This window comes from Rhinatrema bivittatum, chromosome 1 (assembly GCF_901001135.1).
Source record: "Rhinatrema bivittatum chromosome 1, aRhiBiv1.1, whole genome shotgun sequence".
In the NCBI taxonomy this organism is placed as follows: domain Eukaryota; kingdom Metazoa; phylum Chordata; class Amphibia; order Gymnophiona; family Rhinatrematidae; genus Rhinatrema; species Rhinatrema bivittatum.
Window position 1 is genome coordinate 290277771 of NC_042615.1, and position 17977 is coordinate 290295747.

The 17977-nt window shown below is 46.2% G+C and overlaps 1 protein-coding gene across 3 annotated transcripts in view; it reads left to right on the forward strand.

The window, feature by feature from the left end:
* The window catches only part of LARP7 (La ribonucleoprotein domain family member 7), a 230746-nt gene that overhangs the window by 143674 nt on the left and 69095 nt on the right, over window positions 1–17977 (forward strand). For all 3 annotated transcript variants that reach the window (XM_029596294.1, XM_029596283.1, XM_029596304.1), the window contains one exon: window positions 11271–11636. In XM_029596294.1, the coding sequence (XP_029452154.1) occupies window positions 11271–11636 (366 nt within the window). The remainder of the gene's footprint in view (window positions 1–11270; window positions 11637–17977) is intronic.

Consider the following 17977-nt stretch of genomic DNA (forward strand, 5'->3'; position numbering starts at 1 on the left):
CACGGAAAACTTCTGTCAAAGTTTCCAGAACTTTGACTGGCCCCTACTGGGCATGCCCAGCATGGCACTAACCCTGCAGCCAGCAGGGGTCCTTCTTCAGTCTTCTTTTTTCCGCACAGCAGTAGCCTCACGGTAAAGGAGCTCTGCAGAGATTCCTGACAGGAATTTTCCTCACGGAATTACTAAAAGTTAATTTGCCCCACAGGGGTCCCTCTTCTAACTTTTTTCAGACCGCGGTACTCTGGTAAGTTTTTACCCATTTTCCGTCGATTACCGTCGAGTTTGGCCCTCGCGGCCTACTGGCCGTCGACCGTACCGCAGCTTGATTATTTCCATGGCATCGAGGTTCCGTCGGTGCCCAGACTGTACTCGCACCATGTCCATCACAGACCCCCATAAAGTCTGTGTTATGTGTCTAGGACGCGAGCACGATGTCTTGAATTGCACCAAATGTGCCCTAATGACACCAAAAGGTCGCAAGGCCAGAATGGAGAAGATGGAACTTCTCTTCCGTGCTCAAACCCCGACTCCATCCATTACATCGACGACATCAGAGCCGGCACCATCAACTTCGCGCCAGCATCGACCACCGGCCAGTGACCGCCCGGCATCGACGACTTCTTGGCCATTGACACCCTCTACTTCCCCTCAAGACTGAGGGAATCAAAGGGAGAAACATTGCCATCAGCACCGAAAGACTCGGACCATCGAGGGAGCAAAATCATCGACCTCGCCATCGTCCGAGCCGCCGTCGAAGAAACCCCGTCCAGAAAAGGCACCGACCATTTCTGCGACCGGGTCACCGAGGCAACCCTTACCCGACAGGGGATCGGGAGCCATGACTCCGCCTTTACCGTGGTCCCTCTGGCTATGCCTCTGCCTCCTTCTTTTGTTCCAGAGCTGGGGCTGCTTGCTCTAGGTCTCCGAGAAGAACTGGACCGGATGGTTCAGGAGGCCATCGACAAGGCGATGCAACGACTCCAGGTTCCTCCGGCACCAACACCGTTACCGATTGCAGAACTGTCCGCCGACCCGATTCCGGCAGCATTGGCACCGCTGCTCTCCAGGATGGAAGCGCTCATTGCCGCTCTTCCACCTGGGTCCCCGATGGCGCCGGTGCCCTCCCTGCTTACATTGTCATCAGGAGGAGAAACACCGTTCCGCATCCCTCCATCGGGAGTTCTGCCTCAGCCATCGATGCCGATACGTGCCTCACCACCGATCCAAACATCTGTGCCGATATGTCCGTCGGCGCCACCGAGCCATCCATCGATGCCCTCGATGCCTGCGCCGGTGCCTTCGATGCCTTCATTGGTGCCTCTGATAATTCCTCCGATTCCTTCGGAGCCTAGACCAGGACCTTCAGGTATTCCACCACCCTGTCCCCCTCTAATTCTTAGAGGGACAGGTGCTGATCCCTACGACACCTGGACCGATGATTCCTCTCCAAGGACTGATGATTTACCTTCACCACCTTCACCCACTGAAAGTAGGAAGCGTTCTTCTCCAGAGGACCTCTCCTTTATAAATTTTGTGAAGGAAATGTCTGAATTGGTCCCCTTCCAATTGCAGACTGAACAGGATGATAGGCACCAAATGATGGAGTTACTCCAATTCCTGGATACCCCCAAGGTAATTAACCTCCATTCCTATCCACCAGGTTCTTCTGGATCTCCTGAAGAAGAACTGGGAACATCCTGGCTCCATTCCTCCAGTCCACAGGAAGGCTGACACTACCTATTTAGTGCAGTCAGCTCCAGGCTTTCAGAAATCACAATTGGATCACCACTGTGTAGTGGTGAAACCTGCACAGAAGAGAGAAAAGAGGTCAAAGCCTCACTCTTCCTTTCTCCCTGGCAAGGAACGAAAGTTTTTGGGTACTTGCCAGGTTCTTATGGCCTGGATTGGCCACTGTTGGAAACAGGATGCTGGGCTTGATGGACCCTTGGTCTGACCCAGTATGGCATTTTCTTATGTTCCTAGATGCCATAGGTCGCCGAGTCTTCCAAGGGTCAATGCTCATCTCTCGGATTGCCGCTTATCAGCTGTATATGACCCAATATAACAGGGTCATTTTTAAGCAGATACAAGACTTGTCGGACTCCCTGCCTCAGCAATTTCAAGAACAGCTACAAACCCTAGTAAACAAGGGTTTTGAGGCAGGCAAGCATGAGATCAGGACATCTTATGACATCTTTGATACTTCTACTAGAGTATCTGCAGCTTCTATTTCAGCAAGAAGGTGGGCCTGGCTCAAGTCTTCTGACCTTCGCCCGGAAGTACGAGACAGGTTATCCGACCTGCCTTGTGTTGGAGATAATCTGTTTGGCGAACAGATTCAATGGGCAGTGGCGGAACTTAAGGACCATCATGAGGCCCTAAGACAGCTCTCTCTGATGCCTTCCGACTATTCTTCTAAGCAGCCCTTCAGAAAGGACTCTAAAAAGTCTTTCTTCCGCCCGAAGAAGTCCTATTCGCCACCAGCCAGATCCCCTGCCATGAGACCTTTTCAAAAACCACAGTCTCGTCAAACACGTAAACAAAAGCCACAAGCAGCTCCTCAACCAGGGCCTGCTTCAGGTTTTTGACTTCCACCTAGAGAGCAGCAGCCAGGTTCCTCTGCCTCACATACCAGTGGGAGGTCGATTGTGCCACTTCCACAACATATGGCACTCAATCACCTCAGACCAATGGGTACTGGCAATAATTGCTCAGGGTTTCCATCTGAACTTTCTCTCCCTGCTTCCGGACTCCCCACCTCCACCGAGGTGGAGAACATCCGATCACTCCATTCTTCTGGATCAAGAGGTCTCCCTCCTTCTCCAGTCCAGAGCAATAGAACCCGTACCATACTCTCAGCACGGCCTAGGGTTCTATTCCCGGTACTTTCTAATCCCCAAAAAATCGAGAGGCGTTCGTCCTATTCTGGACCTACGTGCCCTCAACAAGTACCTACAGTGAGAGAAGTTCAAGATGGTAACCTTGGGCTCGCTTCTCCCTCTTCTACAAAGAGGAGACTGGCTTTGCTCTCTAGACCTCTAGGACGCATACACTCATATTGCGATAATTCCATCTCATCGCAAATACCTGAGGTTTCTAGTAGGCCCCAATCACTATCAATACTGAGTGCTTCCATTCGGCCTAGCATCTGCGCCATGAGTCTTCACAAAATGCCTCGTAGTAGTTGCAGCCTTCCTCAGAACCCAAGGTGTTCATGTCTACCCCTACCTAGACGACTGATTAGTCAGGACTCCCACTCAGCAAGCTGCTCTGCCATCCCTCAATCTCGCCTTACACACCTTATTTCATTAGGATTTCTCGTCAACTACACAAATCCTATTTAGTCCCATCTCAAACCTTGTCGTTCATTGGGGCAGACTTGGACACCTTGCAGGCAAAGGCTTTCCTGCCTTGACAGCGAGCGCTAACTCTCGTGTCTCTTGCTCACCAGCTGCAGTCTCAGCACTCTGCGACTGCACGCCAATTTCTCATCCTCCTGGGACACATGGTGTCCTCAGTCCACGTCACACCAATGGCCCGCTTGGCCAAGAGACTCATGCACAATGGTCACAATGGACTCAATTCATTCAGCCCCTGTCGACCGTTCTCCACGTCACCAACTCACTCCGTCTGTCTCTTGCCTGGTGGAAAAATCAGATCAATCTCCTCCAGGGCTTGCCCTTGCAGGCTTCAGGCCCTCAAATCACGCTCACCACCGACGCTTCCAACCTCAGCTGGGGAGCCCATGTGGCCAATCTGCAAACACAAGGATCTTGGTCTCCAGAGGAAGCCAAACACCAAATAAATTTCCTGGAGCTTCGAGCAATCAGATATGCTCTCAGGGCTTTCCAGGATCGCCTCTCAAACCAAGTCATCCTGATTCAGACGGACAACCAGGTGACCGTGTGGTACATCAACAAACAGAGAGGCACAGGCTCCTTCCTTCTGTGTCAGGAAGCTGCACAGATATGGGCGGAAGCTCTCTCCCATTCGATGTACCTCAGGGCCACCTACTTGCCGGGAGTGGACAATGAGTTGGCAGACAAGCTGAGTCGCATCTTTCAACCGCAAGAGTGGTCTCTCAATCCCTCAGTAGCAAACTCCATCTTCCAACAATGGGGATATCCTCAGATAGACCTCTTTGTGTCTCCTCACAACCGCAAAGTAGAGAACTACTGTTCTCTCATTTGCAGCAAACGCTCTCAACCCAGAGACGCATTCTCCCTCTCATGGGCAACCGGACTGCTCTATGCATTCCTTCCACGTCCTCTTCTCTCCAAGACTCTCGTGAAGTTACGTCAGGACAAGGGAACCATGATCCTGATAGCACTTCACTGTCCATGCCAGGTGTGGTTTCCAATACTTCAGGATCTCTCCTTTCGCAGATGCATTCCCTTAGGAACGGACCCGCTTCTGATCACTCAAAACGACAGGTGCCTACACCATCCCAATCTTCACGCCTTGTCCCTGACAGCATGGATGTTGAAAGGTTAATCCTTCAGCCACTTAACCTTTCTGAACCAGTTTCCCATGTCTTGATTGCTTCACGAAAGCCTTCCACTAGAAAATCTTACTCTTACAAATGGAAAAGGTTCACGTCATGGTGCTCTTCTCAGTCCCTTGACCCCTTTTCCTGTCCTATCCCGAAGTTCCTGGACTATCTCTGGCATCTATCAGAGTCAGGTCTTAAGACTTCTTCCATCAGAATGCATGTCAGTGAGGTAGCCGCCTTCTATAAAGGTGTTGGGGATGTCCCTATATCAGTACAACCCCTTGTAACACGTTTTTTGAAGGGCTTGCTCCACATCAAGCATCCGCTACGTCCTCCAGCCCCTTCTTGGAACCTTAATCTGGTTTTAAGTCGGCTCATGAAACCACCATTTGAGCCTCTTCACTCCTGTGAACTTCGATATCTCACATGGAAAGTGATTTTCTTTTTGGCTATAACTTCAGGTCGCAGAGTTAGTGAATTACAGGCCCTAATTACCTATCCGCCATACACTAAACGTCTGCAGGACCGGACGGTACTCCGCACTCACCCTAAATTCTTACTTAAGGTAGTTTCGGATTTTCATCTCAATCAATCCATTATACTACCTACCTTTTTTCCCAGGCCCCATTCCAATCCAGGAAAAGCAGGCTCTGCATACCCTTGACTGTAAACGGGCTTTGGCGTTCTACCTAGATCGTACAGCTGCCCACAGGGAAAGCACTCAATTGTTTACTTACCCACAGGCTTCCCTAACTTGTTAGGGTGGAAAGAAACAGACTCTCTCTTCCTGATTGGCGGACTGCATATTCTTTTGCTATGAGCAAGCGGGCATTCCATTTTAGACCGTGTTAAAGCAGACTCTGTGAGGACCATGGCGACTTCAGTAGCACACCTGCGATCGGTGCCGCTTCCTGACATTTGCAGGGCTGCCACATGGAGTTCTCTCCACACCTTTGCAGCCCACTATTGCTTGGACAAAGCCAGAAGACAAGATTCAATCTTCGGCCAGTCTGTCCTTCGTAACCTATTTACAACGTGACGTACCTACACCCTTCTGCCTGCCCGGTGGGGTTCAGGATGCCCTCTGCCAAATTCCACCCCAGTTGTTGTGCCTGTTGCAAGCCTTTTGGTACATTTGGTGCATGTTCGGACATCCTCAGCTCGGTACTCACCCATATGTGAGGACTACCATCCTGCTTGTCCTGTGAGAAAGCAAATGTTGCTTACCTGTAACAGGTGTTCTGACAGGACAGCAGGATGTTAGTCCTCACGAAACCCGCCCGCCGTGTTGGGTTTGTAACATTTTCTTATTTTATTTTTCGGCACTGCCTGTAGCTTTTAAATAAGACTGAAGGGAGACCCCTGCTGGATGCAGGGTTAGTGCCATGCTGGGCATGCCCAGTAGGGGCCAGTCAAAGTTCTGGAAACTTTGACAGAAGTTTTCCATGATTGGGCTCCATCCTGTGATGTCACCCATATGTGAGGACTAACATCCTACTGTCCTGTGAGAACACCTGTTACAGGTAAGCAACATTTGCTTTCTTGACTATTGATCAATTCTTGGAACGTCCTTATAAGCTCTACTATTCCTTGGCAGTTTTTTCATCCTCTACAGTTTTAAAATCTCTGACCACAGTTGTCTCCAGTCAAGCTTGGGGGGCACATTTTGGCACAGTTTGTTCTCAAGGTATCTGGCCCAGACAAGAACAAAATCTTCACATAAACCTTTTAGCGTTGAAAGCCATCTTCAAAGTTTTCCTAGTTTTCAAACTGTTAATAAAAAAAGAAATGGTACTTCAGATTCAAACAGTGTAGCAGCAATGTATTGTATAAGCAAGGAGGCACAGGATCTCTAAACTTATGTCAAAAAGCATGCAAAATATGGAGCTAGGCAATCCAAAGAAACGTGCATCTCGATGCCATTCATCTCTCAAGCAACCACAATCTCCTAGCAAAGTGGTTCCCAACCTGTGGTCTGTGGACTTCTAGGGGTCTACAGGCCGTGCTGCTAAGAGGAAAGTGCAGCTGCTCATGCCGGTGAAAGAAAAGGCCCATGATGCCAGTGATAGAAAAGACCTGACAGGCCACCATGGACTCGATCTTGCAGTGACCATTGAAGAAGCCCGACAGGCAACTGAAGACTCCATCCCGTGGCAGCTGAGGAAGAGGTCAGAAGAGAGAGGGAGGCCCAGAGTGAAAGGTTGTGTGAGTATGAAAGAGAGCATGTGGGAGTGTGTCTGCGTATCTGAAGGAGCAAGTGAGAGAATGTATGTGTGTCTGAGCCTGTGATTCAGATCATGTGTGTGAGAGAGAATGTGTGTATAAGGTAATCTGTGTGAGAGATTGAGCCTGTGTGTGTATGTGACTGAGCATATGGGAGCCTGTGTTTGTATGTGTGGGAGCCTGTTGGAGTATGTGTGTGAAAGAGAGTGAGTCTTTGGGATTGAGAGCATATATGTGTCTGAGGGAGCTTGTGGAAGTGTATGTACATGTGTAAGGGAGCCTGTGTGTGTGTGTGAGAGAGAGAGTGAGCCTGTGGTATTGAGAACGTGTGTGTGTATGAGGGAGCCTGTTAGAGTGCGTGTATGTGTGTATTTAAGGGAGTGTGTGAGAGCATGTGTGTATTGAGGGAGCCTGTGGGAATGAAAAGTATGAGAGAATGTGTGTTTGAAAGAGCCTGTGTGTGTGTGTATTACAGCGTGTGTGTTTTATGAAAGGGAACCTATGAAGTTGAGAGCCAGTGTGTGTGTTTGTGTGAGAGGGGGCCTGGGGGATTGGGAGCCTGTGTGTGTAAGAGAGAAAAAGGCAGTGTGTGTGCATGAGAGGGAGTATGAGAAAGTACATTTGTGTGTATGAGAGAGAGAGTGGGTGACAGAGAGAGGATAAACTTTGTGCATTCCACCCCACCCCACTAATCCAAGACATCAAGAAATAAAAACTTCCCAGGTATGGAGAGTGGAGGATTTTTTAACCCTATTAGTTTTAATTATTATTGTTTGTGTCTGCTGTTTTGAAATATTTTATTGGTAATTGGTAAATTTTTAAAAATTTTTATGAGTTTTTAATTATTGGATGTTATTCCATTTATCTGCTGTTTTTTAAATATTCTTTTTATTAGTATAGTTTTACCATTATGATGTTTTATATTTCTTGATTGTATTGTTTGATGTTTTGTGAGGAATGGTGATTCTGTTTTTCCATTGTTCCACAGCATACAGATTCTGATTTTTTTGGTTTTTTTTAGTTTCCAGTTCAGTTTTTGTCTGCATGTTTGTATTTTTAATTCTTTTTATTTTGTATTTGGCGAGGGTCTGTCTCTGTTCTGCATGTGTGACTGTGGTGAAGTATTCTGCTAGCAGGTAGTTTCTGTAGGGATCTATAGCAGCCTGACTTGTTTTCCTAATAGGAGGTGTATTAGTATTTTAGGGCCTGATGTAATATTTACAGGTTTTCCTTTTCATAGGTAGTGTTGTTACTGTTTTAGATTGGTAGTTTCGGTATGGCAGGTTTCCTACAGGTCCTGAGTACATTTTTACAGGATTTTGTATTATACAATGTTCCTGATAGTGGAGAGGGTTTGTGTTGCTATTACTAAGGTGACACCAGAATTTGAGTATTATTTTTCTATGATGAAAGGTAAGGGGAAATGTTCTGTTCTTCTCTGCATCCTTTATTGGGGGAGTTTCTGTGAATACAGAGTATTGTAAAACTTGAGGTGCAAATTTAATGTTGGGATTTTATCATGTCCTCTATAGATGCTGGACTTTACTTCCAAATTGAAGAATTTTTATTGATTGATGCTGTTAAATAATTTTAGTGGTGGTTTTACTAGATGGTTGAAACTGGTCAGGTGTTTCTTTGTTACTGGTTCTTCTGCCTAGAGATGCCAGTACCATGCATGACCAGGACCTAGCAACAATGGTGCAAAATGCTTGTAGTGGTGTGTCTTCCTTTATGAGTGAGGGTGTCCTGTGTCTGCATGTATGAAATTTTTGATAAGAGACAGGTGTGGAGAGTGTCACTGAACCACCACCAAGATCAGACTAACGGGGTGCTTTCCCTGTCACAGGTGAAGGGAAAAATAAATTATTTAAAATAAATATATAATGGTGGGGTCTGGGAGGGAAATATGTGCACCAAACCTCTCTCCTTTTCTTTTTAGTGATGTGGGCCTGTCTCAAACATCTCTTCTTTCCCCTTCCCCCACCAGTCTCTCATTCTCTCTGCTGTGCAGTCCACCCCAACCAGTCCTTTTCTCTCTCTCCACATGTCCATCTCTGCTAGTCTCTCACTGTCTTTCCTTCCTTCCATCAGTTCATTTACACCAGTCTCTCTCACTCCCCCCACCACTCCATCCTGGTCAGGTGAATTGGGCCTCCCTGTTGGCCCTTTTTTAAACACAGCTACACTAACTGCACTAACCACATCCTCTGGCAACAAATTCCAGAGTTTAATTGTGCATTGAGTGAAAAAGAGCTTTCTCTGATTAGTTTTAAATGTGCTACTTGCTAACTTCATGGAATGCCCCCTAGTCCTTCTATTATTTGAAAGTGTAAATAACCGATTCACATCTACTCATTCAAGACCTCTCATGATCTTAAAGACCTCTATCATATCTCCCCTCAGCCGTCTCTTCTCCAAGCTGAACAGCCCTAACCTCTTCAGTCTTTCTTCATAGGGGAGCTGTTCCATCCCCTTTATCATTTTGGTTGCCCTTCTCTGTACCTTCTCCATCGCAACCATATCTTTTTTGAGATGCGGCGACCAGAATTGTACACAGAATTCAAGGTGCGGTCTCACCATGGAGCGATACAGAAGCATTATGACATTTTCAGTTTTATTAACCATTCCCTTCCTAATAATTCCTAACATTCTGTTTGCTTTTTTGACTGCTGCAGCACACTGAGCTGACGATTTTAAAGTATTATCCACTGTGATGCCTAGATCTTTTCCTGGGTGGTAGCTCCTAATATGGAACCTAACATTGTGTAACTACAGCAAGGGTTATTTTTCCTATATGCACCACCTTGCACTTGTCCACATTAAATTTCATCTGCCATTTGGATGCCCAATCTTCCAGTCTTGCAAGGTCCTCCTGTAATGTATCACAATCCGCTTGTGATTTAACTACTCTGAATAATTTTGTATCATCTGCAAATTTGATAACCTCACTCGTCGTATTCCTTTCCAGATCATTTATATATATATATTGAAAAGCACCGGTCCAAGTTCAGATTCCTGAGGCACTCCACTGTTTACCCTTTTCCACTGAGAAAATTGACCATTTAATCCTACTCTCTGTTTCCTGTCTTTAACCAGTTTGTAATCCACAAAAGGATATCGTCTCCTATCCCATGACGTTTTAGTTTTCTTAGATGTCTCTCATGATTGTCAAACGCCTTCTGAAAATCTAAATACACTACATCTTCCGGTTCACCTTTATCCATGTTTTTATTAACCCCTTCAAAAAAATGAAGTAGATTTGTTAGGCAAGACTTCCCTTGGGTAAGTCCATGTTGACTGTGTTCCATTAAACCATGTCTTTCTATATGCTCTACGATTTTGATCTTGAGAATAGTTTCCATGATTTTTCCCGGCACTGAAGTCAGGCTCACTGGTCTATAGTTACCCGGATCGCCCCTGGAGCCCCTTTTAAATATTGGAGTTACATTGGCCATCCTCCAGTCTTCAGGTGCAATTGATGATTTTAATGATAGGTTACAAATTTTAAATAATAGATCAGAAATTTCATTTTTGAGTTCCTTCAGTACCCTAGGATGCATACTAGTTTTGTACTAGTATGTCCGCAGTGGCTTTTGAAGAGAATACTGGTGGGCTGAGGTCACTGCAGGGTTATATGTACTGTGACCTCAGCTTTGCTCCATCTCCATCTGCTGGCAGGAGAGCATAACACATTGGTCCTGAGTCCATCTGTCTACACTAAGGAAAACGGAATTATCAGGTAAGTAATTTCTCCATTAAATGCATTTTGAATTATATATTTTGACATTATAATTTGAAAAATGTTTAAGGATATGAATACTTTTACAAGGCACTGTGTGTATCATAGAAGCAAATCCCTTGAACCAAGTTTCTTTGAAGTCTGTATTCAATCCTTTTTCCAACTAAGTTTGGCACTTAGCAAACAAATTGTGAGATTTAAAAATCCTGCATTGACTGCCAGTGATTTATCTGGGTAGGTTATGTAGACATGGGTGTTCCAGGACAGGGCTAATTTATCTGGATAATACCAATATTTAGCATTATCTGGGTAAGTATGGTCTTGCTGGAGACCAGTCCTAAAGTTATCCAGATAAACGTATCTGACAATTTGGTTTTAACTGGGTATATTCAGTGGCATAGCTAAATTAATCTGGATAACATATCCAGATAGTCTGTACTTGAATATTGACCTTTTTATTCCCCCCCTCCCCCCTTTAATTGTGCAATTTTCACTGTGCTCTCCAGATGGCATGCCATAGTGGACCCTTCCCAGCCCAAAGATTAGAAGTCCTCCCTCTCCCCTCCCCCCCCCCCCCAACAAGATGCACTTTCAACACCACTCATTAGCCAATAGTGACAACTATTTTCCTATCCTCCCTGAGCCAGAGCGCACCAGACTTTTTTTGTTTTATTAGCAGCTTTCCCCTCAGGAGGACAGTTATTGAACAAGTAAATTGAGTTTCTATGCCTTTTGCCATACTTCCTCCATACTTCCCTCTCCTGTTCATGCTGAGGATGTTACAGATGCAATTTAAACTCTGGCTTCCATCCACAGAGGAGAAGAAAAAGAAGAAGAAGAAGAAGTCACGCACGAGGAAGGAGAGCAGCAGCCAGCCAGCTCCAGAGACAAAGGAGATGACTGCTCCTGGACAAGTAACCAAGCTGAAACGGCATAGAACAAGCTCAGAGTGCTCTGAAGTGGACAGCTCTGATGCTCCCCGGCAACCAGCTAAGAGAGAGAAGAGGAGGCGGGAGCGAACAGAGAGCTCTGAACTGCTGGGTAGTAGCAGGCAAGGCAAGAGAAAACGCAGTGGCTCCACAGACCGAGAAGTACCTGCTGCAAAGCTGAAGAGGAGTACCCTAAAGGACGAGCAGCTGCACACCCCGCAGAAAGCCACAGCAGCACTGAAAGAGTCTAAAGGTAAGCAGACCTCAGCCAAGCAGGATCAGGAGCAACAAGTTGGAGTTATAACCTGTTTCCTTGGCCTCCTGAAAGTAACTATACTGCTGCAGGTAGCAGTAGAAAAAAAAGGGATCATTTCTTTTTAATTTCAAGTTCTTGCTTTCAAAATACTGATACCAAAGTCAGATATCACAATTGTGATTTTGATGGCATAATACTAAAATGAGATCAGGTTACTGAAAAGCATCATAATTTTACATTATGATGCTTTTCAGTAACCTGTAGTGAATAAAAGTGCTAATACAGATTATATGACAAAAATAGGGGTTTCCAAAGGGATATTCTGTAGCTCCCAGCAAGCATTTTCCCACCCCTGACAGCTGGAGTAAAACTATACATATTTCAGAACCAAGAAATAGCTAAGTTGGGAATAGGGTAATTGAGGCCACAGCTCAGCTCAAAACAAAAAAAATGTTCCTGCCCTGGGATCATAGAGAACAGGGACCAGGGGATGTGCTTGAGTCGAAAGCAGTGAGAAAGGAATGGGAGCAAGGGGCAAGATACTTAGGGCCTCATTTACTAAGTATTTTCCCATAGAGACAGAATGGGAGAAAAACCTTAGTAAATCAGGCCCTTAGTTGTCGGACATAGATAAAAGATCATGTCAGTGGAATAATTTTGTAATTTTAAGGAAAGGAACAAGGAGGCAACTGGTGGCTAAGCCTGGAGTACAGGATGGATCCTTCTATTGAAAGAGCATATTCTTTGGGTTATCTATAAGGGCAGAACAGAGGAAAATTGGTTCTTACCTGCTAATTTTCATTCCTGTAGTACCACAGATCAGTCCAGACAGCTGGGTTTTGCCTCCCTTCCAGCAGATGGAGACAGAAAATCTTTAGAGCGCCTTCTCATAACCTGGTGTGCCACCTGCTGCTCCTCAGTATTTACTCATACCCAAGCAGAACAATAGCATTCAAATAACCGTGTAACTCAATTAAACTCACTCTACCCCTTGAACGAGCAGAGGATAAAGAACCAACTTTGAAATGTGAACCTTTTGGAAATCAGATGATAACCCATGCCATTCTTCAGAAAAAAGAGCTAGAAAGAATAGAATAGAATGTTCGAGCGGGCTCTCCACACACACCCCTAACCCCTTCATTGGGTGGGCATCTGGACTGATCCGTGGTACTACAGGAACAAAAATTAGCAGGCAAGAATCAATTTTCCTTTCCCTGTACATACCCAGTTATCCCAGGACAAGCAGGATGCTAGTCCTCACATATGGGTGACGTCATCGATGGAGCCCTATTGCGGAAAACTTTCTGTCAAAGTTTCTAGAAACTTTTGACTGGCACTCTGAGCCCACTGAGCATGCCCAGCATGCCATGATATTCTCAGCCACAGGGGTCTCCCTTCAGTCTTCATTTTTCCGCGCTGATTTTGGCATCGCGGAGCAGGAGCCTGTGTGAGTTTTCTCACACAATTCTGACTAAAAATCAGATTTAAACTTCATAATTTCTCTCCCACATCGGGGTCTCCCTCGTTACCTCCGGCCGGTGAGTAAGATATTCTCATTCGACTCATTTGAGTACATATTTTTTCTTCACATTTTCATCGACTGCTATCGATGATATCATGGCCACAGGGATTTAAAAAGTGTCCCAATTGTAATCGGACCATGTCCATTACAGACCCACACCTCGAGTGTGTACTTTGCTTGGGCCAGTCGCATGATGTAACATCTTGCCCAAATTGTGCTGAAATGACCGCTAAAGGTTGAAAGGCGCAACAAGAAAAGATGGAACACCTGTTCCATCTTCAGCTTTTACCTTCTCCATCGACATCCACTCAGTCATCTCCGGCTGGAGTTTCAAAACGACTGATCCTTAAAAAACGTCGTCCAGAAGGTTCAGGGGACCGTTTATCGCCTACCCCATCCATGGCATCGACGAGGTCAGCGTCTGAACACTGACCGAAACATCGACATCGTCATCCATCGATTCCAGAATCTCTGCTATCCCCAGAGAAGTCGACCGCCAAGTAGCCTCGCCTGCAGGAAAAACTGAGGCCTTTGACACCGAGGCGTTCACCTTCTATTGAGATGCCATCCATCGAACCTCCACAGGGCCCTGTGGTAGGACCGATAACACCCCCACCGCCACCACTTGTAGCTGCTCTGCCTGCATCAACTATCACGGAGGAATTGAGCGGATTTATCCGCCAAGCAGTGCTACAAGCGCTACAGGAGCATCGTCCATCAACACCGACGCCGATGCCCTCACCGACACCATTGTCAATACCAGTGCCTGCACCGATGCCGGCGCCTCTGCCAATGCCGAAGCCTCTACCAAAGCCGGTACCTATACCAGTGCCTGGACCACCCCAGACGACACCGATGCCACTACCTGGGGCTCCAGATCAGCCATATTTGACTTTATTCCAGCTATTAATGGATAGATTCGACGCCATCATCGGTGCTCTTCCACCGAAATGTATCCCAACTAAACCGATCGGGGATGTTCCTGGACGCATACCTCTCGATGATCCTCAGCCAGGGCATTCAGGACTTTTTTGACCATTGGGATCTCCCTCCCACTTCCCCTTCCAGGGAAGAGCATTATGACTCATGGGAAGACAAGCATACGGATACTTCCTCAGAAAGCTTCATGTCTGACCCTTCTCCTCCGGAAGGCAGGAAGAAATCTCCTCCAGAGGACTTGTCCTTCACGAATTTCATAAAGGACATGGCAGACACTATACCATTCAACTTAGTGTCTGAGGAAGACATGAGACAGCAGAAATTAGAAGTCTTACAGTTCATAGATCTTCCAAAAGAGGTCCTAGCCGTTCCAGTCCACGAAGTGCTTTTGGACTTGCAACATAGACTCTGGGAACATCCATGTTCTGTTCCACCCATTAATAAGAGAGTGGATACTACCTACCTTGTCCAACATATTCCTGGTTATCAGAAATCACAATTGCCAAATCAATCTGTTGTGGTTGAGTCAGCTCAAAAGAAATCCAAAAGAGTACAGCCTCATTCCTCCACTCCACCTGGAAAGGACCATAGATTCCTAGACTCCTTAGGCAGAAAAGTATTCCAAGGAGCTATGCTCAATTCAAGGATTGCGTCCTATCAACTTTATATGACGCAATACCAAAGGAATCTATGGAAGCAGATGCAGGAACTTTCCAACTCCCTACCTCAGCAGTACCAGGAGGCAGCTCAGGCTATAATACACAAGGGATTTGAAGCTGGAAAGCATGAAGTTCCAGGCCGCCTACGACAACTTTGAAACAGCTTCAAGGGTGGCAGCCTCAGGAATAAGTGCGCGTTGATGTGCATGGTTAAAAGCCTCTGACCTCAGGCCTGAGGTACAAGAAAAACTGGTGGATCTGCCCTGTGTAGGTGACAACCTCTTTGGCTCGAAAGTTCAGGATACAGTGGCCCAGCTGAAAGAACACACAGAGACATTGTGCCAACTGTCGTCAGTTCCGCAAGACTCCTCTTCATCACTGCCTCGCTGGCCACCAAGGAAAGAATCTAGAAGACCTTTTTACAGACAGAGACGATACTATCCACCAGCATCCAGGGGTAGATCTTCTCGTCTTCAACAAAGATCTCAACCCAGGCAGCCTAGAACTGCTAGGCCTCAACCGCCACTGCAGACAGGACCGGCTACAGGTTTTGAGGCCATCACCAGAGACAAAGCCATCTTCACAATCCACAACCGAATCTGCCAGTAGGAGGCCGAGTTTCCTCCTTCTACAACCATTGGTTGCAGATAACAACAGAACAATGGGTACTCTCAGTAATATCTCGAGGTTACCAACTCAGTTTTCTCTCAATCCCAAGAGACTCTCCTCCAAAGCTGCTTTCATTACACGAAACTCACGTAATTCATCTACAAGCAGAATTATCCATCCTTCTGAGACCCAGAGCTGCAGAACCGGTGTCCCGGACTCAGCAGGGCAGAGGATTCTACTCCCGTTATTTCCTCATTCCAAAGAAAATCGGAGGCCTATGTCCCATCCTAGACCTCAGAAATCTCAACAAATTTCTAAAGAAAGAAAAGTTCAGGATGGTCTCTCTAGGCACCATGCTTCCACTTCTTCAAACAGGAGATTGGCTTTGTTCTCTGGATCTACAAGGTGCTTACGCTCACATTCCAATATTCCCTCATCGCAAGTATCTGCGCTTCCTGGTGGGTCATCAACATTTCCAGTACAAAGTACTACCATTTGGACTTGCCTCAGCTCCCAGAGTATTCACAAAATGCCTGGCAGTAATAGCAGCACATTTACACAAGGAAAGTGTCCACGATTTCCCCTATCTAGACGATTGGCTCATCAGAAGTCAATCTCAACAAGGAGCTCTGGCTTCTCTCAGCCGAACAATTACTCTACTTCACTCCATGGGTTTTCTCATCAATTATCAAAAGTCCCACCTCATTCCGTCTCACCTGCTTGAATTCATCGGAGCAAAATTGAACACTATCCTCTCAAAGGCCTTTCTACCCGAGGATCAAGCAGAAACACTTTCCCTGTTGGCAAACTCGCTATACTCGACGAAACAAGCAACAGCTCATCAGTTTCTAACTTTACTAGGCCACATGGTCTCCACAGTTCATGTTACTCCTCTGGCATGGCTAGCCATGAGAATAACCCAATGGACTTTACGGTCACAGTGGATCCAAGCCATTCAATCACTGTCCTCTCCAATTCAAGTAACCCATCAGCTACGTTCATCTCTACTTTGGTGGGCGAACAAAGACAACTTGCGCAAGGGCCTACCCTTCCAACAACCAGTCCCACAGATAACTTTAACTACAGATGCATCCACCTTAGGTTGGGGGAGCTCACAAAGACAGTCTCCAAACCCAGGGTACTTGGACAAAACTCGAAGCAACATTTCAAATCAATTTCCTGGAACTTCGACCTATACATTATGCTCTGCATGCGTTCAAGTACTGCCTTTTACACAAGACTATTCTGATTCAAATGGACAATACAGTAGCCATGTGGTATCTGAACAAACAGGGAGGTACGGGCTCATATCTCCTTTGTCAAGAAGCCACACAGATTTGGGACTGGGCCTTGACACATTCCATGTTTCTACGGGCAACTTATCTAGCGGGCATCCACAACGTAGTTGCAGATCGCCTCAGTCGTCAGTTCCAACCTCACAAGTGGTCCCTGGATCCCTTAGTAGCGACCAGGATATTCCAACGTTGGGGACAACCAACAATAGACCTCTTTGCATCACACCTGAATCACAAAGTGGACAAGTTCTGCGTTCTGCACAGGCAGAAACACCAGCCAGCCAAGGACGCCTTTGCTCGCCCTTGGAACTCAGGCCTTCTATACGCGTATCCTCCAATACCGCTAATAACCAAAACTCTAGTGAAGCTACAACAGGACAAAGGGTCCATGATACTCGAAGCCCCATATTGGCCTCGACAAGTATGGTTTCCCATACTTCTAGACCTCTCGATCAGAGAACCAATTCGCCTGGGTGTAGCTCCCAATCTCATAACTCAGGATCAGGGCAGATTGCGCCATCCCAACCTTCAATCCCTATCCCTGACAGCATGGATGTTGAAAGCTTGATCTTACAACCACTCAATCTTTCAACCAATGTCTCTCAAGTGCTTATAGCTTCACGTAAACCTTCAACACGAAAGAATTATTTTTCGAAATGGAAAAGGTTTACTTTGTGGTGCACGAAAAAGAACATTGACCCTTTCTCCTGCCCCTCAATTTCTCTACTAGACTATTTATGCCATCTTTCAGACTCTGGTCTCCAGACCTCATCTGTCAGAGTACACCTAAGTGCAATCTCAGCTTACCATAATAAGATGAGAGATGCACCAATATCCATACAACCTCTCGTCAGTAGATTTATGAGAGGTTTAACTCATCTTAAACCACCAATTCGGCCACCAGTAACAGAATGGGACCTGAATCTGGTATTAACAAGGCTCATGCGTTCTCCTTTTGAACCCATGACTTCCTGTGATCCTAAATTTCTCACATGGAAGACTATCTTCCTTATAGCCATTACATTGGCTAGAAGGGTCAGTGAGTTACAAGCAGTTGTCACGTTCTCACCCTACACAAAATTCCTACATGACAGAGTAGTTCTCCGTACACATCCAAAATTCCTTCCCAAAGTAGTTACGGAATTCCACTTGAACCAATCCATAGTTTTGCCCACATTCTTTCCAAGGCCTCATTATCACCATGGGGAACGCGCCTTACATACCTTGGACTGTAAACGTGCACTAGCATATTATTTAGACCACTCAACTCTCTGTATCTTTTGATCCAAACAAACCGGGTAATCCAGTGGGCAA